Source organism: Bombus pyrosoma, linkage group LG15 (assembly GCF_014825855.1).
Source record: "Bombus pyrosoma isolate SC7728 linkage group LG15, ASM1482585v1, whole genome shotgun sequence".
Taxonomy (NCBI): Eukaryota; Metazoa; Arthropoda; class Insecta; order Hymenoptera; family Apidae; genus Bombus; species Bombus pyrosoma.
In genome coordinates, this window is record NC_057784.1 from 10,459,115 (window position 1) to 10,486,160 (window position 27,046).

A 27,046-nucleotide genomic window follows, 5' to 3' on the forward strand; every position below is an offset into this window, starting at 1 on the left:
AAACAACGCTGCTGTCTTATCGACGTACGAGAGGGAGGAAATAACGAACGAGTGTTTTTCAATAAAAAGTTGGTTTATTTCGAACCTCTGTGCTCCAAGACGGAGACGAACAATATCGTAGTTTTGAGTCTGTGCAACATTGTTGCAGACTTCGTCTAATATAAATTCGGACACTATCGATCTTTCGTTTGGATTATAACCGGTTACAGAGGAATACGTGTAAATTAAATGCTTGGCAAGCGAGTGCATTATAAATACATCAGCGAGATCGTTGCGTTTCGTACGCGTGGAAAAAAATAGCCATTTTGAATTTAATGGCTGTGTAACATATTTAAAACGCTGGAATATGAGAATTCTCTTTCATGGGCGCATTTCTTTTTTTCCGTTTACGTATACTTTCTGATATAGTATATTAAAAAGAAAATACTGAAAGAAACAGAGAGGAGGAAATAATTAAATAACTTTGATTTAAATTACAACGACACTAAAAACCAATTTCTCATATGCGTAATATAATACAAATATTTATATATATATTTACTATATATATATAGAAAAATGTGTATATATAATATATATATTAAACTCTGTATTCGGTTCAAAATCGAATTGAACATCGTATAAAAACCCTAACACGGTCATGCAATACAATTGCACAGAGAATAAAGACGAAGAGCTTGTAAATCCTTGCTGATTTTCGAGATTAACCAAGAAAACGCAAGGCGGAGGAATATTTCTTTGAATACGTATAACGTACGCAACAAGTCGTATAAATTAAAAAAAAAGACGAAGAAAACGAGATACTTTATTTATTTCGAATTGCTTGCAAACATTTCGAAAGCAAATCTTAAGTTACGACAGTCGTCGTATATATTTTTCGTTAAAGAAATTCTGGAGGAATCGCGAGTTTACTTCAGAAAATATCAACTCATAACTTAAATACTTTAAATACTTTTTACTTACTTCGACTTGCTTTCGAACATTTCAAGAACAAATCTTAAACCACAATGGTCATCGTATATCTTTCGTTTGAAAAATCTTCGAGGAATCGCAAGTTCAGCTGAGGAAAGATCAGTTCGTAACTTAAATACGCATGCAAAGCTTCTTGAGTTTGCACTATAGTCATTCTCCTCACTAAAGGAGCATTTTTTTTTTAACAAACCGGAAGTCTTTTACGACAGAAACAATAATATTACAACTCTGTGAGTGTGTCGACCGAAGCTCGAAGACGAGATCTGTTGGCAGAATCAATCGATCCTTTGCTGGTCCCTACCCCGTCTAATCTGGAGACGATTTCTTCTCTCAGAGCCACAAGGACGCGTCTATCCTGTCGATTTTGTGGCGGTGCAATCTGTAGTGCCTCTTGAACGTCCGATAATGCGTCTTCCAAGAGGTCTGAATCGACTCGTGCCTTTGCTCTCGCGTAGAATGCTTCGTATGATACTGGGCGAACTTTCAGAGCTTCGTCAGCGAGCTCGATTGCTTCCGCATATTCCTGTTTGGATAAAGGACGAAAACAATTTGAAAATAAATTACTTAACTCTATTCTCTAAATAATTCTCTAAAAATTCTACTCTACATATAATCTTGGAACGAATCCATTCAAAAGCTGCTTTGTTACGATAGGAAAAAAAGGGAAATAAAGTTGAGTAATATTATGCGTATATCTATAAATAGCTCAGCTGTACTATGAATGAAAGTATTAGGAAACCTAGTTCGTTCAATATACGTAACCACTCACATTCATCTTGCGCTTGCATCGACTGAGATTGAGCAAGAAATTCAGCCGAAGTTGCGCAAACGTCTGCAGTTGCAGCATCATGTGACCCTGCTCCTGCCCCTGGCAGTCCTCTTCCGGCGATGCTGGGAACTTTCGAAGAGCGTACGCGTATCTGTGCGACGCTTCTTTCAATCTATTCTTTCGATACAGCACGTTTCCATCCTCGAGAAGTTTGTTCAATAAAATTAATAGGACGTCGGGTTTTCCAGCGGCCATTGCCCAAGTGGCGGGGCCTAATTTTGCCCCACGGCGGAGGAAACACTGCACCACCGGTATGTTTCGACATCCGATCGCTCGGTCCAAAGGTCGCATTCCGTGTAGATCGACGTGCTCGACCGCTGCTCCTTTCTCGAGCAACAATTGCACGAGCTTTGGATTGCCCTGGGAAAATATTGACCGCGACATTACGGAATTGTGAGATTTCAAATCCCTATCCGATAATAATAAATCGCAATACAGCTAATAGATCGGCAGTTTAACAAATTTTACGTCTCCTTTTTTCGATATTCCATTTTCCTTCAAATTCTTTTCATTCGATATTTTGCGTATATTACGTATTATCCGTGCAACGTTTTCAATATCTATACACTTTGAAATACCATGCCCACAAATGTATAAACGTAGATAACAGATAAATGTGAAATAATCTTACCTGGAAAGCAGCCAAGTCCAGAGGAGTTCTCCCAGTATTATCATTAGTGTTCACATCAGCGCCATGATCAATCAGATTCTGTACAGCAGCTAGCCTTCCTCTTACGCAAGCCCAGCAGAGAGCAGTCAGACCTTCCTTATCTCTGCTTTCTAACACGGAACCCTTGTCCAAAAATAATTCGATTAAATTTGTGTGACCTTCCGAGGCAGCTAACATTAACGCGGTGCGACCAGCTGGATCCCGTTGGTCCAGAAGAGATGCTGCATCATCCAGAATGGCATCGGTGCTACTTGAGAGCGTCCCTGTAATCGTATCATCAAAATTATTTCCTGCCTAGAAACTTCCCCGCGCTATTATATCCTTCGATGTTACACAAATTCAATCGAGTCGAATATGGCTGAAGAAAAACATAACGGAATTAAGAATAATTTTTAATATTAACCTTGCAGAAGTCTCTCAGCTGTACCCCAGTGTCCTTCTCTCGCAGCCAGCATCAGAGGAGACAATCCCTTCGCGTTCACAGCAGTTGGACTTGCACCTCGAGCCAGTAACGCCGATACAGTAATGGTAGAACCATTTGCAGCAGCAATAGTTAAAGCAGTCTCTCCTATCAAAGTGTCAGGCCGATCCACGATCACTTCGGCCATGTCTAATAAATATTCGACGATGGACTCGTGGCCTTGAGCCGCTGCGGCAACCACAGCTTGTTGAGCAGCTTCCTCTCTGCCTATTTCTTGCGATCCTTCGATTTCGCTTACGTTGGTTGGAATTACCCAATCGCAGGCTAAGAGATAGCCAACCACTGATAATCTTCCGTATCTCGCTGCGTGAACCAAAGGACACTGTCCTGCCATGTCTGTGTGGCCTAGCGAAGCTCCAGCAGCGGCTAACCTAAATCAGGGTTTGGATCTTTTATTGTACGCTCTATACGGATTTTTAGTATGAATTTTTGTATAACTATCATTACATTCGTACCATCCCGTACGCGATCGAAAATTGTGCTAAATTATTCGCACTTAGCTTACCTTCTGACAACATCGCAATGACCACGAGCAGCGGCCAACGAGAGTGCCGTGCAGCCCTGGCTATTTGTTAATTCAACATCAGCTCCAAACTCCAACAGCAAAGAAACCATTTCCACTGAACCCTCATGGGCGTACATGCAAAGGGCTGGAGCGTTGCCCAGGTATTCGGTGACATGATTCGGAGATGCTCCTGCCAGCAAAAGCAACCTCGACACCTTAACGTTCGGGCTGTAAATATTCCTCAGCGTACACAACGCCGAAGAGACGCATTCCGTGGACGATGCTAGCCAGATGGCCTAATCAAAGGTACAAAAATGGCAGATTTCTTAATCGATTCTATCGTAACGGATCGTTGTAACAAATGCAAATGTGGAAACAGGTGGTTACCTGTAGATCGCGCGAAGGCCAACACGGAGCAACGCCTCTGTAAACGTGCGCCTTGAGTATGTGATGACCTAATTCGAGGGCTTTATCACCGTCTAGCGGTGCCTGAAGGCGGGACAACCTGTATGCAATGGCTGCATGGCCGAGCCTCAGATCACAGAGGAACTTGGTCGATTCGCCCTCATCCCTTCTCATCAACCATTCTCTGAACGACGGATGGAAGAACATGTAGGTGTTGTCCAGACGTTTCACGAGGAATCCAGAGAGCATCTGATAGCAAGAGATGGAGAGGTTGTCGTATAACGAATGGGCGGGTTGCGATTCAGTAAGAGAGGATTGGATCGTTGTAGAGAATAAACATTCTCCCGTACAATTAAATAATTCTTACAAAACAGTGACGGTCAACGTTCGATATGATTATTTTATGCACTACTTAACGTATCTTTCCATTCTTTACAAAAAGATATCAAGGTACTCTGGTTGAAAGTTGATCGGTTGATTATTTAGAAAGATATTTAATTCATATAATATATCCTTTGCGACATAGCAAAAAGTAATTGCACAAGTATACAAAGAGTATATTATAAGAGATTTGTCTCGTTATGACGAAGAAGAGACTTACGTGGTCCGTTCAAAGGCAGCAACAGCAAATGACGAATAATTTTATTATAGAATTCATTCTTCGGTTGTTACAAAATTTATCTCGTTTATAAGAGAAACTTACTTTGAATCTCTGCAGAAAATCCTCCCATGAAACGAAGTGGTTCGTGTTCAGAGAGTTCACCGAGTAGAAGATTTCTGGTAAAGTCAGAGGATATAAAGCAGCCAAACAGACGCCTAATAGAGGTTGAACCTTGTCAAAAGATGTCGCTGTAGGGAACCTGAGGTTGAAGTGTAGCTGGAAAATCTGCGCTAAAGAAACTGGCAGTACCTGAAACACAAATTCCAAACTTATGTTCCAATGTTGTTTTTGATCAATAAAAAAAGAAAAAAAGAAAAAAAGAAGACAAAATTGAGATACATCGGCAGATAAGATTCTATTCACCTTGTAGCTGGCAGACTTTGCCACTAAGTGACCACTCTCGATAAGATCGAGCGTCAGTTTCGCGAAGAGAAAGCTGCCTCTGGCTAACGCGAGCAGATGAGAGGCAAATCTCGTTTGATTCGCGCTGCACGACGATTCTGCTTTTCCATTCACCGATGCTGTGACGTTCGTCTGAATCGCAGGACTTTGAGCTAATCTATATCCAATATAGTCGGATAGATCCCTGGTTACGTTGCTTCCGGTATTATCATTGGCACCTCTGTCTAGAGACACTCTGGTGTAAGGTAGCTGTTTGGCGCATTCAAGTAGTTGCGTTCTTACTGTGCAGACGATTTTTAACCAGCTAGGAAAATTAGGAGCGTGCCTCGTTAGAAAAGACGCTATTGTGTCACCTCGGTCTGGTCTGTGGTATTCTGCTTCGCACACGGCGTCGATTAATATCACCTGATAACACAACGTCATACTTTTTACATGTTAAAAATACTATCTTCTTTTTCATCAAAGGAAACATACATCGCTTTGCGATTAAAACTGTTCTACAACTATTCTCATTAAAAAAGTCTTTTACTTACCATATTGGTGTCAGGCAGTCTATTAGTTTTCTTCAACGTCGACAAAGGTTCGATAATACCCCTTGACAGAGCGAGATCTGGATCGACAGTGCACTCCCTTTGTGACAAAGACCCCTGTATATGGGGTTCGGAGAGCAAATACTCCCTATAGGATATGAGTTGAGGAGCTTGGCATAATTGTGCAGCCAAAGAATGGATCAGGTCTGGTACCAAACAGGTACTGTTATTATCCGCTTGACAGAAGTGATACGCTACTACGTGTGACGCTAATTCTCGAACCTGAAGAACAGAATTTTTACCAATTATTTATCGAGTTCTACCAATTGTTCGTTTGCTATCCACAAAGAGAAAGGAAATTACACATTTTCATGTACCTTCTCATTAGTATAACGAATACTAGCATGTAAAGTTGAGGTACATCCAATTCTCTCTTTTTCATCGGCTTTTTCGCTGATATCCGAGGGAAGAGGCTGCTCGCGTCTCCTTCCAAAGCAGCTATGCTCCACCAATTGTAAAACCAGCGCAGTCTTTCCCGTTCCAGGGGATCCAGAAATTAAAACTCCAGGACTGGACCCGTTTACCACCGATTCTAGTTCCTGCAGTAGCCATTGGCGACCGGTGAACAGTGGATCAGCTTCTAATAGAGGTACTTCGAAGAATAAGGGCTTCAGCGTCAACTGCGTTGCGTGGTGTTGTATGAAGCGTACTAAAAAAGAAATAACTTTGTTTTACTTCCAAGTTTTATTCGAAGCTCGTTCAAAGAATTTATTCTTGTCTCTGCTTCAAAAACTTACATTTCGTGTCGACGGCGCCCTTAATATTCCCAGCCCTGGCCGATCTCCTGGCGCAGGAACGTCTATTCTTAAATTGGCCAAGTTCATCACTCTGGCCAGGTTGCGAGGCGTTCACGGAATGTCTTCTAGGGGTAAGGGGGCTTGAGCTGCCATTTGACAAGCCCGAAACGGAGACGGACATGGACATCGACATAGACGTAGATGCAGAAATCGACGTAGAAATGGAAGCCAAGCTTCCAGCACTGTCACAGTCTCTGGACTTACTCTTCCCTTTGACCTTTGTCTTAGGCTTAATTGGACACCTCAAGGCTGCAGCAGCTTCAGCTTCGCTGGACGTTCCAGTCAAAGTAGAGACTGGACTCGTATTCGTAGAGGCTAGAGTTTGAGTTTCGAAGCTGGTCAGACTGCTAAACGAAGCTGCTGAACTATCATGACCCTGAATAGGGACCCTGGATTGGCATGCACCTGTACTGGAACGATTCGAAACGCCAGGTAGATCTGTTGTGTCTACACTGCTGCTTGCTCGAGTGTGATTTGAGCCAAGAAGGAGACCTAGCCTCATGTGGAGGTCCGATTGGGATGACTTCCTCGTCTTGGAGGACAACGGTTTCACGCAACCTCCTTCATCGTCTGAGGAAAGAAAGAAACATTTGGTTGTTAGATGGAGTGGATGATGGTTGAGTAGGAAGAACAATGCATAAATAAAAACCACATGGGAACACGTGTTTTCAAGATGCAGAATCCACTAGATACTGGTTTCATCCCCATATTGAATTTTATCGCAGTTAATTCTCAATTAGTGTGACGCAGGTCAAATTGGTGATGGTAAATAATAAAAATAAATAATAAGTTCTTTGAATGGTTTAATTATGTCTAATTATATGTATCGATAATTTAATCTATGTCACACCCATTAAAAATTAAAAGTCTCGACAACTCCTCTGCGAAGATTTTGTTTACTTTTTTTCTGTTTTTGTCACACTAAACGTGTCCAATCTGAAAGGGGAGCAATTCGTGCTACAAACACACCACGCGATGTTGTCGAACTAAATCGACGTTTCGTGCATGCTTCAAACTCTGCTAGTGTTCTACCGGAAGTGTGAGGGAGGATAGGAAAGTGCCAGTGGGTACCAAGAAATTACTGGATAGTGAAACGAGTGTCAATCGAGCAGCCTGTGCATATACGTTTCATCGATCCTAAACGCGCGAGAAGATGCACACTCGGTTTCTAAAGCATTCTCCCTGCCTGTGACTTTGATCCTTGGGTCGATGAGCTGGTTCAGCCCATCGTTTGCCGTCCCTTGACTGTTGCTCCACAACGATTTGATTTTCCCCAGCACTACACCCGGCCATCGAGACTTCCCCTCCCAAGAAGAGGCCATCCAAGCTACACCCATGTTGGTTTATCATTAATAATAAAGGAAGCTTCCTCCCTATTGTGTTACACGGTTATCTATTTTATTAGAAGTTGTTAAGTATGATTTAAAGTCGAATGTTACCTGACAAGGCGGAAGGATTGTCGTTTGCGACTGGTTCTGGCGACGATGTTCCTCGTCTGGATGATCTTTGGGGAACGAACGAGCTCCTAAGGACCTTTGGGTTTAGAAAGAACCTCTTCCTTTGATTTGGTGGGGTTGGACAACCTGTAATGAAGATTTTTCACTATATCTTGTGTTTATCGATTTATTAGACCGACTGGATTGAAAAATTCTGTTGGTTTTGTTCCTTGAAAGAAATCGAAGAAATCAGAACGTAATATACTTTAATGTGCATTAATATTCATTCACAATATATATTGATCTACATACTCTGCGTCATCATCTGAAGCTTCTGTCGACCTTGCGATGAAGACTCTGGAAGTGCCGGCGGCTTGTTCTTCAAACCCTTAGCCATCGCCATAGAAGAGACACCTTCATCTCTCTCTTCTTGCTGAACAAAACGAACCAAACAAAAGAACCACTAATTAATCTTCACACTTTTTTTTCGACCAATCCAAAACTAGAGTTCTAATTCCAATTTTTTCTGAATACCGAACGTTTCACATTTTGTGACTATACATAAATTTTTCTACAGCTATGAAACGAACGATCCATTCGTTAAAAACTTGTCAGAGAACTTGCGTATTGGAAGAAGATAGTTTCTAAACAACATTCTAATCGACGTCGTTTCTTTCTAGAATTTACGCGAATACAATCAACCAGAGGGAACAACATCGAACAATAGCGAGCAAATGACCTAGACATTCCAATGGTAGAGAGGTATGTTTCAAGGAATCGAGGATCCGCGTAAGAAAGTGTTACTCGACTCGATTCCAAGGGGACGATGACAATATGCTTACGTGCATGACTCTTGAAGGAAGATTGGCTCTCGTGGTGACTTTCGTACGAGGTCTGGGGCTACCACAGAGAGAGTTCACCGTTGATGACTCATCGATCCAGCCATCCGTGGGCGCGAGGATGGACATGGGTCCCGAGAAGCCGGTAAACCCCTCCCTGAAGGGTCCCTCGTCGTCGTCGTTGAAATCGGCTCGAAGGCAAAGTGGACAAGCTTCGCTGCGAAACAAGCAGGAATAGCAACGTTCGTGACCGCAAGAATCGATCAATCGACGTTTCTTCCCTTTGTCGAATGGCATCTCGCAGGATGGACAGGTTGATCCACCTAACATGCCCGTGGACTCCACCAGCGCTCGGATCTGGGCCAGATCTGTAAGAAATTTGTTCATTTGGTACAGCGCGTACATTACTACTAAATATGTTATATGTGCATTACTATACATATCCAAAGAAATCGAATCAATTTTATAAGGGATGAAATTTTATTATAGTATAAATAATATCGAAACAATCATACGTTATTATTGCTTTAACGGTAGATGGAATCTAGAACTCTAAAATCAACAACAAACCGTGTAACCGGAAAGCAAACTGTATCCTATCTCCATCAAATCTAAATTCTCACGTTATCGTCTACGATATGATCCTGGGAGTGAAACGTTGCCCCCAAGAAGACGCAGACGTTCCCTAAGAAGAACTGTAATAACAGTAAAAACGCTTGCTAACCATTTTCGCGCGTGGTTCAAGAATGGGAGGAAGGGGAAGCGAAACGGGAAAAAACGGTACGTCGAAGAGGCCGCGACTTCCTTGTGAGACGCAGATCGATGTTCCACTTAACAACGAGTTCGCGAGTTTGACAGCCAGAGAGACCATCTGTCACGAAGAATCTGCACAGGGCATACCGGTATCTCGGTTAGTAGAGACACGTCGTGTGTCAGGGAAGCGGTGCGGTTCGTTCATCGATAATGGATAAACGAGCCGTGGCCGGGAAGGCGCCATATACTTAAAGGATTCTAGAAAGTGAGGTCAAGAGAAGAAGACCTCCTCGTGTGCCCTCTCCTTCGTCTTTTTCATCCTTGCTGCGTGTGTACACGAAGCACACGCGGAACCTGCTGGCGCTTCTATTCCTGATCTTCGATCGATTCCATGTAGCATTGGCTCGTGTGCCGTACCTTGTACCGTACGTCATATACCATGAAATTTATGGCAGCGCCAGGTTAATGGTTCCAATGGATCCTTTCCACGACAGGCAAAATTATGTTTATGTTCGTATCGATGTTTGTTCTTCTCGATCGGCCCGTTGGTACTCTTAGCGCAAGAGTTATAGCGAGATTGTAAGATTGATCGAGCGTTAATGTTTTTGTACTTGAAGAATCGAGACAGTAATTCGAAGCATAAGAATTCGATTTGATTCGCGAGACTATACAGCGTTAATTTAAAATTGTCTCTTTCTTTCTAATATGTATATTGAAACAAAATTTTTGCTATTTTTTACAGCTACCGTAAATCAATCGGTGTGTCTTCCTAATCCTTTGATTTACGATCTTACTATATCCTTACTATCAGGAGTATCAAGATGACCATAAGGATGTTAGAAGCGGTTCGACGTTCACGAAGAAGAGGTAGAAAACCCAGGATGCGTTGAACCGGTCAAGCTATGCAAATTGTAGATTAATACGATCATGGTGAGCAGTTGAGGCAGTTAAGACGTGGGCGGTACCGTTGCGATCACTCTGTGTAATTGAACAGCTAGGGGCGAGAATGCAACGAATCTAGGTCCATTAAATGGCACAATGGTCTATGTTCCGAGAAACATGAAGATTTTTTGCTTAACCTCTTGTCCTATGACCTTTTAGCGCCTGAGCGAACTTCGCTCGCTACATATTACAGGAACCTACTTGTTACTTGGAAAGAGTTAATAGAGTTCTTTTGAGAACTATTGAAAATGTCACGGTACCAATATCAAAAGAACATGTTATGGAGAAACAGCAACTGGTGGCTGTCTACAGATTCCACCGCTCGTTAAAGTCTCTCCTAAGAGAACCAAACCTATAAACGACGTTTCCCCAGTCATGTTGGTGGTACGACGGTTCATTCACATATACCGTAATCCAGGACAACCTCTTGCCAACCTAAAGGCAACCTCTGGCAGCTGACCGAGTAGCTCGAGTCGAAGCGTGATTTCGCGGGTTACACGGATGGAATGACGCGGCGAACGTTGAAAGAAGGAAGTAATTCGGGTCGCACGACCCTTTATCCCGGTAAGTCCACGTCGAGGCAGGTGCAACACACCGCCTGGGTTACCGTAAGCTGGGTCAACGCACCCAGGAGAGACGCAGAAAGAGAAAGAGAGAGAGAAAGAGAGAGAGAGAGAGAGGGTCGCACAGTCGCTTCCACGGTAAACTCGTACAACGATGTCGTTTTCTCCGGAGGCATCACTGACTCACGCGTTTCCGCCGCGTGTATATCCAGTTTCCATCCTCTCCGCATCGGCAGTTCTCGCGAGATTTATAGACAGAAAGAGAGGAGTTCCAAGAGCCGAGGAGAAGTCGAAGGTCGAGGAAACGTCCATAAGATGTACACTTTTTCCTTTCTTCCGTCTGGCAATTTCTTCTCCGTTTCTGGCTATGTATATTTAATTAATGGTGATCTAGTGTCTCGTTAATTGCGCTGGCTGTCTTGACGTACAAGTTATACCCATTAGATTGGCGCATATTAAACTTCGCTTTAACACCACTCGGTTTATTTGAAATATTATACATTTAATCGATAATTTGCAGGTGATTCAATACACTTTCTTAATAATATACCACGTTACGTTATTTGAAATTTATATATAAACTGCGGATATTTACGCATTTGTATATAGCTAACTCCATAAATTGAAAAGCAGGAAAAATGACGTTACAAACGCTAATTTTTAATTTACCTTAAAATTTACTATTATCCGTATCATGTTGTTTTGATAAATAAACTGATTTGAAGTCAGTCGTTTCTTCTTTATGAACAGTATATCTCACAACGATTTTGTGTACCGATCTAAAACAAGTCGATAAATAAAACATCCTAGCGACTTTTTTCTCCAACGAAGACACGTCGATTAGTCGAACAAGGACGACTAAGCACGTTTTTCCTGGACGTTTACGAGACGAACGACACAGATTCGTTCCGTGTTCCTTTTTTTCCATTCGCTTCTGCTATCGCGGATTAAGCGAGAACAGCAGTTTTTGTCGGTGCTACAAGAAGAAACTCGATCGACGGAGGCGCTCTCGGGTATATTAAGCCCATGTTTTTTTTCCGTTTAGCGACGATAGTCACGATCTAGACACGTTTCACTTGCTGACATTTTGTATTGTAATTTAATGGTCTTCTTCGGCTCGCCGATTTTTTACTCGCCCCTGCACCCGCTCAATCTAACAAGGTGAGAACGAGCATCGTGGTTGAATATAGGAGAGAACTCGGTGCGCCGCGACCCGTATAAATCCGGCATCTATTATTCCCACGTTTCCTAGACCGTGACGGTTCTTCGAAACATCAAAAGGCTCGATCGAGTAGGAGTTCTCTCGGAGCTTTGTGAATGCTTCTTGTTTTTTTCTTTTTCTTTTTTCTAGTATTCGAATTTTTCTCTTGCAGGATCATAGGGCAGGCCTCCAGCCGCTTTTCAACTTTCTCCAATTATTCCGCGAACCGCGAGAATTACGATGCCGCATCGTCGACGCTTTCGTGGAAAATGACCTGATTTCTTATCGACAGCAACCAGGGAACCGTACATACACGGATCTTCGATCGTGGAAGTCTAACGTCGTTTTATTTCTTACGATTCTTTTCAATCGAATTTTAATCGTTTAGTTACAGTGTGGTTACGCATGCAGCCATTGACGCGTGTCGATATCGGCAAACGGTTCCGCATTCCTCACCCTTTGGCGAACTCTGCAGTGCCAAACCAGTCGCAGCGTCGTACTTTTGCGTTTCGATTTTATAGCGGCAAATAGAATCGAAAAAACGATTCATGGTGTTATAGATACTGGGTAGCACGGTTAGAGGTAAAGCAGGTATTTCTCAAATTATCTGTCAAGTATCGGTACGTCGGTGCTGTTTCGTCATAGAGGTTCCAATCGATTGCGTCCTTGTCTTTTCCAAGTTAAATGATCAAATGACTTACGATCTAAGAGTACTAATTCTTATCTTAATAAATAAGTAATTGAGAATGATGGTTTCTTGCCATTCGTCTTTCTGCAATATTATCAAATAATATATTAAAGTATATCGAGCAATTCTTTTTGGACTTTGACAACTTTGACCGAAAGAGCTTCGTGGCTCAAAGTAATTCGATAGAACCGTTCATCGTTAAGAAGGGAAGAGAAGAGAAAACTTCTGCACAAACGAATAAATATAGAATACGTCCGTGATATTTAGGCCCGTTCTCGATTGATTCTTCCACTGGAATCATCGCAAATCGTTAAATCCAGCCTGTTCCCGTTCTACCTTCCCCTCTGTCTACGAACCAAGCTCTTCCTCTCTTTCTGGCTTCGTTGATACGTTGGTGTTCGAATAGTATCAGCGGGACAGTGATAAAATGCGACGTAGCCGAGCAACAGAGCGAGAACGAGCGCGATTAAAGCCCGCTCACGAACCGAGGGAACGGAGCAGAACGACGCGACGTCCGCACCAGGGGCCACCTGTCCTGGTCTCCCCAGTCGCTGTTTCCGTTCTCCGTTGCGCTCTCTTGCTCCTGGGCCATGCTGCGTCCTCGTAAATTGGTACCCCGTCGCCGACTGGCTGACCCGAATCGACATACTGGCCGGGGAAACACCGTTTTTCATTTACGCCGCTTTCGTTCTCGTTCTGACACCAAGTTCCTTCACAGGTTCCAGACAGGTTTACCATCGATATTTTGATAATATCGAAGGTACACTTAATCGTGAAAACAAAATTGCCGTAGAATTATATTTATGGGAAGAATTTTTTTTTAAGCGTTACGCAATATTTTCTTGTAAAACGTTTCATAACACGCTTTAATTAAAGTTAAATGAATCTTAAGGCTGTCGCGATCGATGAAAAGGAACGGCCGCGTGTAGAGTCTGGTCTCGCAAGAACGAGTAGCGAAAGAAGAGGCCGAGGAAAAAGGGAAAAAGATAACGCAGAGAGAGTACATGTGACCGTTTTGGTTTCGACGAGTCACGCGCAATAATCGTTATTTTGTACCCTGAAGAATGAGAGAAAGTTACCCTACCAAGTCTCGCCTACGGCTGCAGTATTTACATCGACGCGACGCGACGCCTTCCGCTATACCGGGAGGCTACGAAATGACAAACGGTGCACCGTGTGACGCCTCGATCATGCCTCTGGTTCGTGGTACGAGCAGAAAAAGAAGAACGAATTGGGATAAAATCGGTCGAGACGAGGAAAGACGTCGAAACGATTAAAAACAAGCGACTTTCACGAGATTCAGATTGGATGCTAAAAGGAATTCCTGGAATATCGATCGCTCGACTTCTTCGTCAGGGAATGTAGAGTAAAAAGAACCACCACTGCAACGGGCTAATTGGAAAACCGGGAAAGTAGGGTTTGCTCGATTAACGCGGACCTAACTGAAAGAAGAAGAATCGACACGGATTCGAACACTGTAATTTATCTGGAAATCAATTAGCCATGGAGACTGATGTACCGTGTAATTTGCATCTTTCTTTTGAAGATAGAAAATGTAAAACTAAATTCGGTGCTATTACAGATACTATACTGTAATATTTGCGACCGAGGAAATCTGTAGAAAAGTGGCACGAGATATTTTCTTCCAACAAAGATACACTCACGTTATTTGTCCACCGATTTAAATTTCGAGATCATCTTTGGTTTTACTCTCGTGTATCTCTGTTCCACTAAAAGAAACGAGACATTTTCAACTGCATCCTTCCAATAGAATCCCATCGTTGCACCGTTCTCCATGAAAAGTTCACTCTGGTATATAGAATCGTGGTGAAGAGGCCTCGATAATTCTCCTGTGACGAGCATGCAATGTGTTCCAAACGACGCGAGTGCGATTAATAATGCAAAGTGTCGTTGCACCGTGGCCAATGAGTGTCGAAACCGCGACTCTATTAGATATGTTAATCGCGGTTTACATTGTGTGGAAAGCGTGTAGTTACGACCTGTTCTTTTCTAACTTTAATTGCTCGATCATCCTTTAATTGCACGGACGATTCGTTGGTAAGCAAATGATCGAGGCTTGTTTTGACGTCTTTAAACCGTTTATAACACTATGATAAATTTATCTTACGTTCGCGTGACAAGCACTATTGAATATTTACATGTAATATTTCATACACCGCATTGCTCGATGAGAGTTCAAGCTTCTATACATGTAGCTCCGTTTCAATACCGCAACAACTACCAGAGTAATCAAACCGAGCAATTTATACATTTTTAATAGAAACTTTATAAGTTCGTAAAAAAAGTCGAACCTAAATAGAAATTTATTTCATTCGCCAAATATTATAGTAAGGCAAGGCCTTTACTTTAAATACTACGTATATTATCGCGTATTACATGCATTCTGGCCATTCGCACACTTTCAAATGTTGCATATCTAAACGCATAAATATCTAATCTAGTCATAACCTAATACCGTACTCAAAATCAAGTCAGACAATTCTCGTGCCTCTCAGCCAAGTTTCTTGACTCCGGTTTCTAATCGTCGCTCTCTCACGGGCAACGCTGTGTGGAGCACGAGTTTACCTGTCCGTTTCCACGAGATAAGGTTCAGGCTCTGGGCCGCGCGATAACGGCCGATAGATAAGCGCTACTCTACCTCGACAGATTAAATCGTAGACGAGCGGGGAAAACTTCTCTACCGCCATGGGTTATCTGTCGTTTATCGTGGTGGACCGTTTCCCGGATTAAAATCTAAAAACCGGCCGAGTTTATGTCCGCTTCGAGAAACATTTCTCCAACCCGGACTCGTACAGAAAATTGAAGCCACGAATTTCAAAACAGCACGATTCCATTTTTAACGCTAGATTACGACCGATATAATTGTTTTCAGCTTGCTTAGACTATTTAGCTATCTAATAACGTTTAAAATAATACAGAAATCTCATCCCTTGACCGTGCTCTTCTCGCTTTTTAGCGTTTGCATTTTTAAACAATCTATTGTGTTAAGTAATAAAGTTCGGTCGTTTCTCTCTCACTGGTATATGCGTTTCGAAGAGTGTCATAAAAATTATTTACGAGAAGGAATTGCAATTTCGTCATAAGAAAAAATAAACAAGATTAACAATGAATAAACTTCAGATTTTAACGCATTTATGGGAAAATTCCAAGTGCAAAAATACATAATAGATCGTATATAAAGTATAGCATCTATCATAATATTTACCAGATAAAAGAGATTCCATATTTCTAATGAAATTCGTAAAAATATGAATTTCCATATATGTTCGCAGTATAACAACGAATTAAAGAAGATAAATAAGAAATGATTTTCGCGAAATATCGATTAGTGAACTTGCGCAGCTTTGGAATTCATAGCGTCGATTATGCTACAGAAATAGTGCGCGTCTAATTAAACGAGCGCGTAACAGAACCGTTGCAAGAGATTGTTCAGAGTTTAATCGCGATCGCGATTAAAAGTCTACTTGGATGTCGATTTCTTTTTAGTCGGTCGCGTACATGGAAACCGCTTGTGTTTATACATATGTACATTCTACGGTTAAAGAGGTTCGATGCGTGGAAGCCGCAAGAGAGAGCTCTCGATTCAATCGCGCGTAACTGAACGTTTCGTTGGTTTTGTTGCTCGCGACTATTCATCGACGATCATCGTAATTTCATCTCCGGACACGAGGAGGATGACAGTGATCGAACGCTATGGGATTCATTGTTCTCGGCACACTTCGACCTATCGTTTAATTCTTCTAATAGTTTCATTGCTCGAATTTCTTTTTCTTTCTTTTTGATAATTTAGAGCTAGTTGCGAGATAAAATCGAGCAAGATTGAATATATTCGTTGGGCAAAAGTGTTAGATCAAGTACGTCATTGATCTTGTAACGTCAATTCGATATGAACGTGCAGACTGCTTCTAGATGTTGTTACATAGGATGGAATCTAATTCTTCGGACATTAATTCGCTGAATAGTACTGCGATAAATGGAGTCCTGGCCTATATCTTGCAGAACACATATGAAACACATTGAAACATAAGTCGAAGAAAGAATCGCAGAAAATGTGAAGCGAGTTTATCAAAAAATTATTCGGCAGAATTTTTAAAAAATTGTTGCTGTTGAAACTGAAAACGGTACGTACATTTATCGATACGTATCAACCTGGCTTAATGTATATGTATGTACTGAATAGACGCAAAGATTTTTATGACTTTTTTTACGGTCTCTATGACGCATCTTTACGAACATGAACAACACAACCATAACTAATCATATCTGAAAAAGAAAACGTAATATTACATCGGCAACTCCGGAAGTGTTAAATTTAAGTTCCCATACAGTATATGAATGGGAGGTTCTAATTTCCCTGATGTAGCCTGTTTGTGGTATTTAGTTGATTAGCTGGACCGTACAGACCCGCCAGTCGTCGGTCAAAGATACTGATAAGAACGTACGTCTATCAGTGGATGGAATTAACTATGGAGACGAGCTAAGAAAAGACTCGTCGCCACGGAACTTCTCTCGATTTTGTCTGGACAGCGCCTGCCCCCTTTGGAATTAACCGATCTATCTTTCAGAAAAGAAGTAATAAAGAAGCAATCGCTCGTTAGAGCACTCTGTTTCACCGTTCGATCTTTGCAGACGAGGGTATCGACTCGCATTGAACTTGTTAGATTATTCAATCTCCCTCGTTTACTAGTCACGCTTTATCTGTTCGCTCCGAAATGATCTATTTTTACTTTGCTGCAGGTAACTGTATAGTAAATTAATTGTACAGTTAGATCAGGTACATAGAATGATACCAAAATTATGTAACGTTAAATGTCGATGTTTGGCAAAGAAAAATATCGATTAATCCTTAGGTAAATTGCAAATAAAATGTCATTCTTGAATTTGTATTTTTATTGAAATAATCTATCAATAATTAAAAATATCTAATACCCTTTCACCTTAACTCTATCTCTGAGAAAAATCTCAAAACAATTTACTTGTTCGAGTCACCTATCTTTTGTATTCATGGCTGACTCCATGTTTCGAAAATCTACTCGTCTCGATGGAATCGTAAAAGCTTGAATTTTGGGTGGATTAAGCCGGAGATCTATCAGCAAGTCAAATTAAGCTATACTAAGCAAGGCATCGCGTATTTTTAATCAGGAGCGATGGAAACGTTTCAGTATAGATGCATCGAAGCAAATGTTTTCAAACTTAGCTTTGCTTATCGTAACTTAGCTTAATTTGCCGATAGATCTTGGGCTTTACGAATGGGTGCTTGCGAAACACACGCACCTGTGTGTATCCCGCTGCGTGACCGTAAGCGTTCGTATCCTGCACTTCGAGGAGGAGGCTCGCATCGCACAAAAGCGTCGAGAGTAGCGCCGTGAACCCGTCTTCTTCGAAGCAACACGATCAAAGAAGAACGGACACGCGAGAGGACTCGTCAAACCCTTTTTTTCTTTCCTCTCCTTCTTACGTACGAACGAAAGCAGAAAGAAACGATTGCGGGAAGAAAGGATGGAGTAAGGCGCACGATGCATTTTAAACACGCGTATCCTGACCTCGAAACAGCGCTGATCTCAGAACCGTCAGCTGTGACTCACTTTCTCGTGCATCCGAAAACTCCTGTTCGTTCTCGCTCCGAGTTAATGAGAATTTTATTCCATCGCAATCCCACGCGTGTTTCGTGAACCAGAAAAGAAAAGAGGTAACGTACGGAAAATTGGTTTTTTCCTTTCACGATCTTTCTGCGTGATTGTTAGTCCCTGTCGTTCGGTTGTTACCAATTTCGAATATATTGACTGGCTCGGGATCTTGGTTGTATGCCGTCTGGGAATGATTTCTGAATATGAAAGTTACTTGAGAATGAAGCTTTTAATGCTTCGTTTCACTGACGAAATTTGAGGAATCTTAGTCAAATAAATTTGGGAAATTTAATGATCCCGAAAATAAGCACGATTATTCTTGAATCGCTTCTTGCGTTTTTTAATTATTATGTCTTATAATCTTTTGTTCAGGATTTCATAGTCAGTGTTCGAATTTAAGAAATTTATTAACCATAGAAAAATATGACTGGGTCGGTGACTCAAACTGAGTTAAAGAAGTATCAGTTTGCGCATTAAGTTCGCACTGTAATATTTAGGACAATGTTCAGCTATCTAAATATCTGTCCCTAAATTAATACACAGCAATAACTAGAAAAATTCCGATAATTAAAACCCTATAACGCTTTTTGAATATTTAATTTCTCCTTGCGCGAAATAAATTATCTTCTTCCATTAAATTCTATCCCCAATCGAATACCATCCTCCATGTCATAAATTCCTCTCCACCACCCTAATCTTTATAATATATTTTTATCTCTTCCTTCGTTTCTCTCTTTATTTAATTCTTTTCTCCACTGAACTTTTCACTTCAATTAACTTTTATCACTTTCCCCAATTTCCTTGACATTCAATTGTTTTCCCCGGCAGACCCTAATATTCCAAAGATCTTGCACCATCTGCGTCGCAGAAATCTTTCTTTTCGACTACGACTTTATTTGCCTTTAATCGATTCAGTCGAACGAACACGTCCTTCGAGACCCGTTGTCCGGGCAGTCGGTGCATTCCCCGTCGCGTCGTCCAGAAAATATATCTACCAACAATAGCAGCCGCTGCTGGAAAGTGTCATACTCTGCCGTGCTTTACAGCCTTTCCCTGACCTGTTCGGAGGCATAGGATACCAAACGTGTGTATATGCGAGCTCATGGGTCTCTGTCTGGCTGGTGATGGGGCAAGAATAGAGGCGAAGGGTCGAGAGCGGACACACCAGTCCTACCAGTCGCGTCTGGGACGTCCATTCTCAGAAACCTGCCAAGTTAACAGCCGATGTAGCCGAGTAGGAAGTCCGTTGGCCTCTCGGCGTCTGGCAACGCGATGAATCGCCGCGACCTCACTAATCCGCGATCATTGGATCCTCGTCTGAGCCACAGGTTTAAAATTAAACCAGTTTCATCGGCATGGACATTTAAAGTTTTTATATCACTTCAAAAGTGTCCTATTTTTATCTTTCGAGATTGGAATGAAAGGAAAACAATTTTTACTTGTTTACCTTCCGAATTCATCTTTTTCCCATGGGCCTCATTTTTTGCGTTCTAAAGTTGCAGCGAGAAAAAAGGCAGAAATTTGTAACTTACGGTCTTGCTACGAAAGATCTAGGATTCTAAAGCCTTCTACAACTCTTTAAGAACCTCTAGATCTTTGTCGAGTTTTGCAAATTTCCAAATTCTCCGAGAATCTTTAAATCTTTATCAGACATCAAAATTTCTCCACAAATTTCAGGAAAGAGTTGGATAACGTCGAGTAGAGTAGGATTTCGTCGAAAGAGAGGAAAGCGGGGGTGCAATTATCGTTTGAAGGCGATTTGCGCGACTCGTTCTCTGTAACCGGCTGGGTTTATCGGTCGTAACTTATCGAGATTCATAGAAAGATAACGGCGACCTATAATAACGGGCGCGAAGTGTCGGTATCGCGGTTGAAATCGCGTGGGACCTGTGATCATTGGCCGGAATCGAACTTCCAAATGCCCGTGACGGTTGCGTAATCTTTGTGAAACACGTCGAACATGTTTCAACTCGTCAATCGATGAAACTTTAGAAAGAGAAACGTAGAAACAGAAAAAAGAGAACACCTTACGAAATACGATCAACGTTTCCGTATAGTAGGATTCATTCATAATCTACGCGGCCAATTAAACGACGACGATCGTGGTCGTTGGAGAAACGAAAGAGGGAAGAGAATATACGAATACGTGGAACAGGAAGTCGCGGAAACTGGATCTTGTTCGCGGTTAAGCAGCCTCGAGCGAAAGAATGGCCGCTACAAATGGCGAGGGGTAAAGGACAGGACAAGCTGACTGGAGAAAGAATCAAGCGAATGATTTAATTTGTGCATGCCGGCTTTACCCGGTTTGCAATCTGTCGCACGCTGTCTCGTTTCATCGATTGCAACATAAATCTCGGGGCGAAAAGCGTTTTAACTGAAACGACAGGTTTTCTATGTTGGACAACGATTTATCTGAATGAATCCTAAGGCTTTTGACATTTGTCTGCTTATTCACGTCGATTAGTAGTCGATTTCGTGTCAACTATAATTATTGTTAGACTATATATGTTTGATCATATATGAGAAATTTAACGATACAAAAATATATAACATATCTGGAATCAAGTACTTGATATAGGAATGCAATATTCAATTAATGGGAAACATTCAAATTATCCAAACTCAAGTATTTCATACACATTAAAACACTTTTAGATGAGCCTTAGTTCCACTTCTATTCTTGTGTTCATTAAAGTATCAATTTATAACGATTCATTTTATACCTAACGTAAAAAAGAGTAGAAAATTTTGACTTGGATCTTGGTTATGCAAATGAGGTGGAATGGGGTAAAGACGTTTGAAATAAAGATGGAGGAGGTTCGTCGCGTCTCGTTCAAAGTTTATTGTTACACAAGACGGCACGCGTGAATTTCACACACGCGATGGAATTCTTTTTCGATCGAAAGAGACGCGTGACGAACAGTGTCGCGTGAAGTCTGATTCATCGACTGGCACCGGATCGACCAGTACCGTACGGTGTGTATTTTCAATGAAGCTGGTAGTTCCTGTCGATGACGTGCAACCACGAACGCGTCCATTGCAAATGCAACACCGTATGAGGTCAATTGTCAGTCGACGACTCAACGCCTGTCCAAGGGATCGATATCGAAGACGTAATTCTTTCTCTCTTTACAATTTTCTTCACGTTCTTGTCAACATAGACAGACTACATTGTTAATTACCACGTGAAACAACACAGAATTAAAAAGCTGAAAATCATAGCGATCTAAGTCAGTCCACTGCCAATTTTCATAACGCACTATTTACCGTTTATCGTTAGAAAGAGTTGATTATATTTCTAAAAGCCGTGTGAAAACGTATCGTGGCAGGGAATAAGGTTACAGCTTAATTAAGAAACTAAAGGAGCGATGAAGGGAAATAAATGATTTGAGATTCTTAAAATATTCGCTTACACCATTACGATTTTCAGTCGAACTGAGCAACGAGAAAGTACAAAACAGCAAGGGCTGGAAAATCGTTTCACTTAGCAGAAAATTGACGATAGTGTATGTTTGCTTTTTGTGGGACGATAAAGTATAAGATAAATAAAAGCGAACGAAATTGAATCTTAGAGATTCGAAAGTAATAAAATACACTGTACAAATATGTTAGGAAGAAAGTAAACCTTCCAGGTGTAGATACCTTACCGTCCTAGGAAAATTAAGCAGATTAACAGAGAATTTTCAATCAACTTAAATTAATCTAGCATTTTCTTTTATGGTTTTCAAAATGGTGTCATTCATATGTAAAATTTCAATAGTTGAACACGTTAATTAAATTCTACTGTTGATCATACATCTATATTATCCCACCTGTGTAAATATAAGAATAAAGTGAAATATGAACGATGTCACTAAAAATGGCAGAATAGTCAGAGAAATCATTTTCCAATTTTTTTTTTGTACGAAAATAATAGGTTCAGGAAATTAAGTTCTTTTTATCTTATCATTAGGCGTTCTTTTTTAAATATCAAAATTCAACTGTTCTATTTTTATATAAATTTAGAGGTAGAATGAGCCAAGTACAAAGAATCAAGAATAAAAGTGAAAAGGAAAGGAGGAAAAATCAAAACGAAGGCGCGAGGAGTAAAGAAAGAAAAGCGAAAAGTCAATCGGTAAATGAAAATAATAACAGACTGTCCGTAGAAACGTGAGCGTTCTGTCACGCTCCAAAAAGCAAGCGTCAATTACGCCATTTAATTGGGTGCAACAGGTGGCTGTTGACCGAGCTGATGGCAAGCAACGTCGGTCGGTTGCCCCTTTTTCGAAATAATAAGTTTCCTGGGAACCAGTCGGACGCGCGTACCGAAAACGGAAGTGGCCGGTTCCACTCCGTTGCAGAAGCGCGACTACTCCATCGCTCGTCTACGCGACCAGTTTTCCGTTCGCAGAAGACGGTGACCGTCCAGGGATAATGTTAACATCTTCTCGGCGACTGATGCGACCAATGAGTCATTTATCGCGATGCACCAACGATAACGTCCCTGAGGCGGTGTACATTATGACGTAACGAGGATGCACCGTGATCGATGAATAGCAATCATCGATTTAGAGGAAAAAAAAGTTCTGTTATTGATGCAGAAAATAGCGAAAATCGTCAAGGTTTTCCAAGAGAAATTTCAAGGGAAAAGCTTCTAAGCGAAACTTTAGTCATTGGAAAAAATAAATCTGTATGTCTTTGATTCTGTAGATACATAGTTTTCCCTTTAGTCATACGGAAGATTCAACGAATTCAAAAACATCAAGGCGTCTGAGAAAAAAATTGTATCGCGTCGGTTTCGAGCCTTCGGACGAAAAAATTACAGTGATCTCGCTGGAAGTCGAGCTGTTCCTGGCAACCCTTCATTACGAGCGACGTAGACTCTCCTTTATTTCGTGTTACACGCTGGCGAATTCAGAATCTTCGTCCGTTCTAAACTCGCTCGAAAGAGAAACAAAAGGAGAAAAGGCACAAATCAAAGAAAGAACATAAAAAAGTCGTGAGATTAGCTGAAAACACTCCAAGAAGGATTATCAGAAATGCGAGACACGCTAATGGCGACCTTGTAACGGGTGATTTAAAGAAACTCACGGAGACCGCAATCATGTCCTCGATAATAAGAGGCGCGCAATCTAAGCGCCATTCGAGCTCGTCAGTGTCGGCATTCTTCGCGAATCCCACGAATCTGGTTGCATTCCACTCTAATTAAAACCATCCCGCGCGTTAACGAAGTTTTCGTGTCGCGAAGCACTTAGTCTAACATCGAGAAATCAAGGACGCACGTAAAGCTCGCTTCGTGGCGTCGCGATTCGCTCGATGGTTAATTTCACGTCGTCTGCAGACGATCGTATAGAAGATAAGGGTGCGTGTACGTTGGTAAAATAAAAAGTCCTACACCTGCTCTAATCGTTAACGCCAGCTCGGCTTCTTGCCTTGTAATCGCACGTTAATTCCTTATACGGGTCCGCTGTTGGTTTGCGAATCCTCATTTTTAGCTTGAACGTAGAAATTTAAGCGAAGAAGATACATCTATGTATGTATAATGTATGTCTCTTAACTTAAGTATGTGCAATTTTATTTTTATATTTCTTGTAATTATACATGATTATTCTTCCTTTTATTTACACATCTTTGTACGTAACTTTTTTCCGGCGAAGATATTATAAAAATCACATAGAGTATTGGTATTTTTACATCGAAATTTATAAGAAAAGAAAAGAAAACTATTTGTATACTTATCGAATAATCACAGCATTTTACTAGAAAAATCGTTAATGAAACAATCTTATGTACGAAAGCTTCAAAGTGTAAAGCTTACTTAAAAACTTATTGGATTTTACTGGTCAATGATTACAAAATTATCCCGAACAGAGCGTAAGAAGCTTATCCTATTTCCCGTTAACTTCGGGAAACTGTAATCCCTTGTTTGCAGTTAGCGGTAAACCCGAGACCGTTTCTAGATCAAATCAGCGACACTTTGTTGAACACAGCTTCATCTACGGCCGATCTCTCGTGAAACGTCTTTAGATACTTATTCCACGGACGAATCGTTTCTCCCATCGATTCCAGGTCTCGCTTGAAAAGTCCTGGGAACCAGGGCCGACGCCTTTGTGAAAGGTTGCTACCAATAGCTTCCAAAGAACCACGGAGCGAATCAACGAGGAATAGAGAAACTGAAGAATCTCGGGTGCAAACTCACCGAGCACGGAGAGGCTGAGTCCCGAGCCTGGTCTCGGTGATCTGTGCCTGTCTGGGGGCGCCATGGTGTTGCTTCGAGCGGGTTTATGGGGCGCCTTAATCCACTGGTAGACTCGTTTCTTTCATCGTAAAGTCACAAACACAGTCACTCGATTCGTTCCTCGACACCAGAACGAGAATTCTCGAAATACTAATGCTAACAATTATACACGACTGGCTATTCCTTCAGCAATTCTTTGAAGATTCCTCAATCGAGAGAAACGACGGATCACAAGGATGTTCTTTTCCTTGACACGAATTTCTCATTTTATTTGTTATTTAATACGATCGATTAACGCACTGTGACTGAAACAGTTCCCGCGCGACCACGCCAAAGCAACAAACGTACTGGAAAACGCTCGAGGACAAACGTTATTAACGCGAGTACATGCTCCGAGAACGCTGGTCGAGCATCGACTAGTAGACACGAGCACTCCACCTCGAGCGCCGGTCGACTCGCATGACGCCTGATTGGCTGATTGGTCGACCGGTCGACTGGCTTGACTGGATAGACGCTGGTTATACCCGACGACTTGTCCCGATCCTCACGGTCGTTCTTCCATCGAGCTGCTCCGGTGTCTGATCTTAGCGTGCGCGCATGCGCGTTTCCTTCAATTCTATCGAGTCTTCTGCTTCTTCAAGCAGGCCAGCCTGCGCTCCCGTAGCTCCACACGATCTTTTTCTTCTTGGTCTACGTTTTTCTTTTGGGTCTGCTCCTTTTTTACTTTGGGGGGAATTTTAATTGTGCCACTGAACATATAGGTCGATTCAAATAGGGCTATCGGAGTCTGCGGGAGATGAGAATGGTTTCGAGGCTCCGTTTGGTCAAGGACAAGATCGTGCCTCTTCCTGTCGTTGCATAAGACGATGTTTCTTTAGGACCGTTCAGAATTTTTCTGTTTATACTTTTTTTTCGCTGTCTTTCGAAGTCTTTTCGTTGTAAGAGAAATTTCCATATCCAAGTATACATTCCGAAAATCACACTTCTTAATATCTAGATACTTAATTGCGCGATACAATACAAGTTAATGCAAAATAAATTTTATCTCTAAAAGTCCAACAAAGATTCTTTGTACCGTCGTATTCATGAAACTTGCTCACGTAATTTAAATATTATATTATAACCAGTCGAGCGAATATTAATTTTACATACAGAGATTGAATCCCGGAGATTTAACAGAGCTATTTCATACTTTATATCATCAAACATCGAACACGGTAGACAAACTATGTTTCAGCAGTTCTTTTCCTGAAGCTGAATCATCCGACTGAAGTAACATAACCATCGAATATAGAAAGTGTTAATTATGCAATGCAGATTGGCTCAAAGCAAATTCAATTCTCGAAGATCGATCAAAAGTATTTTCTTAAAAGTAAAAGGATGTACTTCGTTCTTTGCATTGTTTCTTGTCGAACGAGAAGACAGTTTATGCGTTTCCTTTCTTAAAATTTGATGGTGCAACTCTACAAACTGATTCAAAACGAGTTCATACTTCGCACTTTGTATCATTAAACATCTAACACGGCAAGAAAACTGCGTTGCTGCCGTTCTTTTCCCGAAGCTCGATCACTCGGCTCGAATTCACGGCGCAGAAAGCGCGCACGCAAGACGATTGCGCAACCACTGGTTTATTTAATAAAACAAAGTTACGGCTAGTATCGAGTGGTAATAGCACGCTGCAGGGAATGCTACTGTTGTTCAACCGTCCAATGCCGAGAAGTTGACACGGCCGCGGCCGCTCGTTTATCCAGCAGGCGTGAACGCATTCAGATCTAGCACGTGTATGCAAAGATTGCAAAGTCCCTCGAAGTCCTTGCACGGTACGCATCGAAAACCAGGACACCTAAAGATCAGTAATCTATGCACGTCGGACAGTTACGAGACAGTTGGTGTTATTTGATCCATGTCTCAGTTTAACCCACGTTAATTCACTTTTTTGGTCCAACTATTCCTCAGCTAAAGGAGACTTACTTAGGTCTGATTGGTTTTAAACGAACCTATATAACTTGTTCCCGAACGAATATACAAACTAGTGGAATATTGATTTTCTTATATTTCGTAGATAGTCTTTAAGACAATCATAAAAAAGAAATTGTAGGTATATACACAAAGATTGGATACAGAAGAATCAGTGCAGCGCGAAAAACAATCTTCCAACTGTTTTAATAAATATATTACTACAATATTAGTGCCATTTCTATGTTAGTGTACTCGATGCAAAACGCGAAGGAATAATACCAGCTAGACACACACATGAATGGAAATAAATAGCAAAACGCTAAAATATAACGCTAAAAAATACTCTCATTACGTACAAAACTACTATCGGCAACTACCCAATGACTTATAAACAGGGATATACATAAATGTTACGGTTATTAAAAAATCTAAGAGCAAAAGGTTGTAGTAGCAGTAGAAGCTCTAGTCCAAGGAGAAGGATGATATGT

At 41.4% G+C, this 27,046-nt stretch overlaps 1 protein-coding gene across 1 annotated transcript; it reads right to left on the reverse strand.

The window, feature by feature from the left end:
- Positions 1-54: 54 nt before the first annotated feature.
- LOC122575588 (protein TANC2) lies at positions 55-26,089 on the reverse strand. Its single transcript, XM_043744699.1, has 16 exons — positions 24,561-26,089; positions 8,591-8,955; positions 8,061-8,181; positions 7,752-7,895; positions 7,499-7,639; positions 6,253-6,882; positions 5,833-6,164; positions 5,459-5,737; positions 4,887-5,330; positions 4,566-4,772; positions 3,845-4,111; positions 3,458-3,753; positions 2,875-3,323; positions 2,433-2,734; positions 1,742-2,161; positions 55-1,495 (listed from the first exon to the last, which is right to left on the reverse strand). The coding sequence occupies exons 1-16, from the start codon at positions 24,622-24,624 to the stop codon at positions 1,193-1,195; spliced, it is 4,764 nt and encodes a 1,587-aa protein (XP_043600634.1). The 5' UTR covers positions 24,625-26,089; the 3' UTR covers positions 55-1,192.
- Positions 26,090-27,046: the final 957 nt, after the last annotated feature.

Bases quoted from the DNA above. Each gene is read 5' to 3' on its own strand.
- LOC122575588 (XM_043744699.1), bottom strand. From the start codon at position 24,624: ATGGCGCCCCCAGACAGGCACAGATCACCGAGACCAGGCTCGGGACTC. The intron at 3,754-3,844 runs GTAACCACCTGT...ACCTTTGATTAG, and splicing joins GGCCTTCGCGCGATCTACAG to GCCATCTGGCTAGCATCGTC. The intron at 2,162-2,432 runs GTAAGATTATTT...ATATTTTCCCAG, and splicing joins TGGACTTGGCTGCTTTCCAG to GGCAATCCAAAGCTCGTGCA.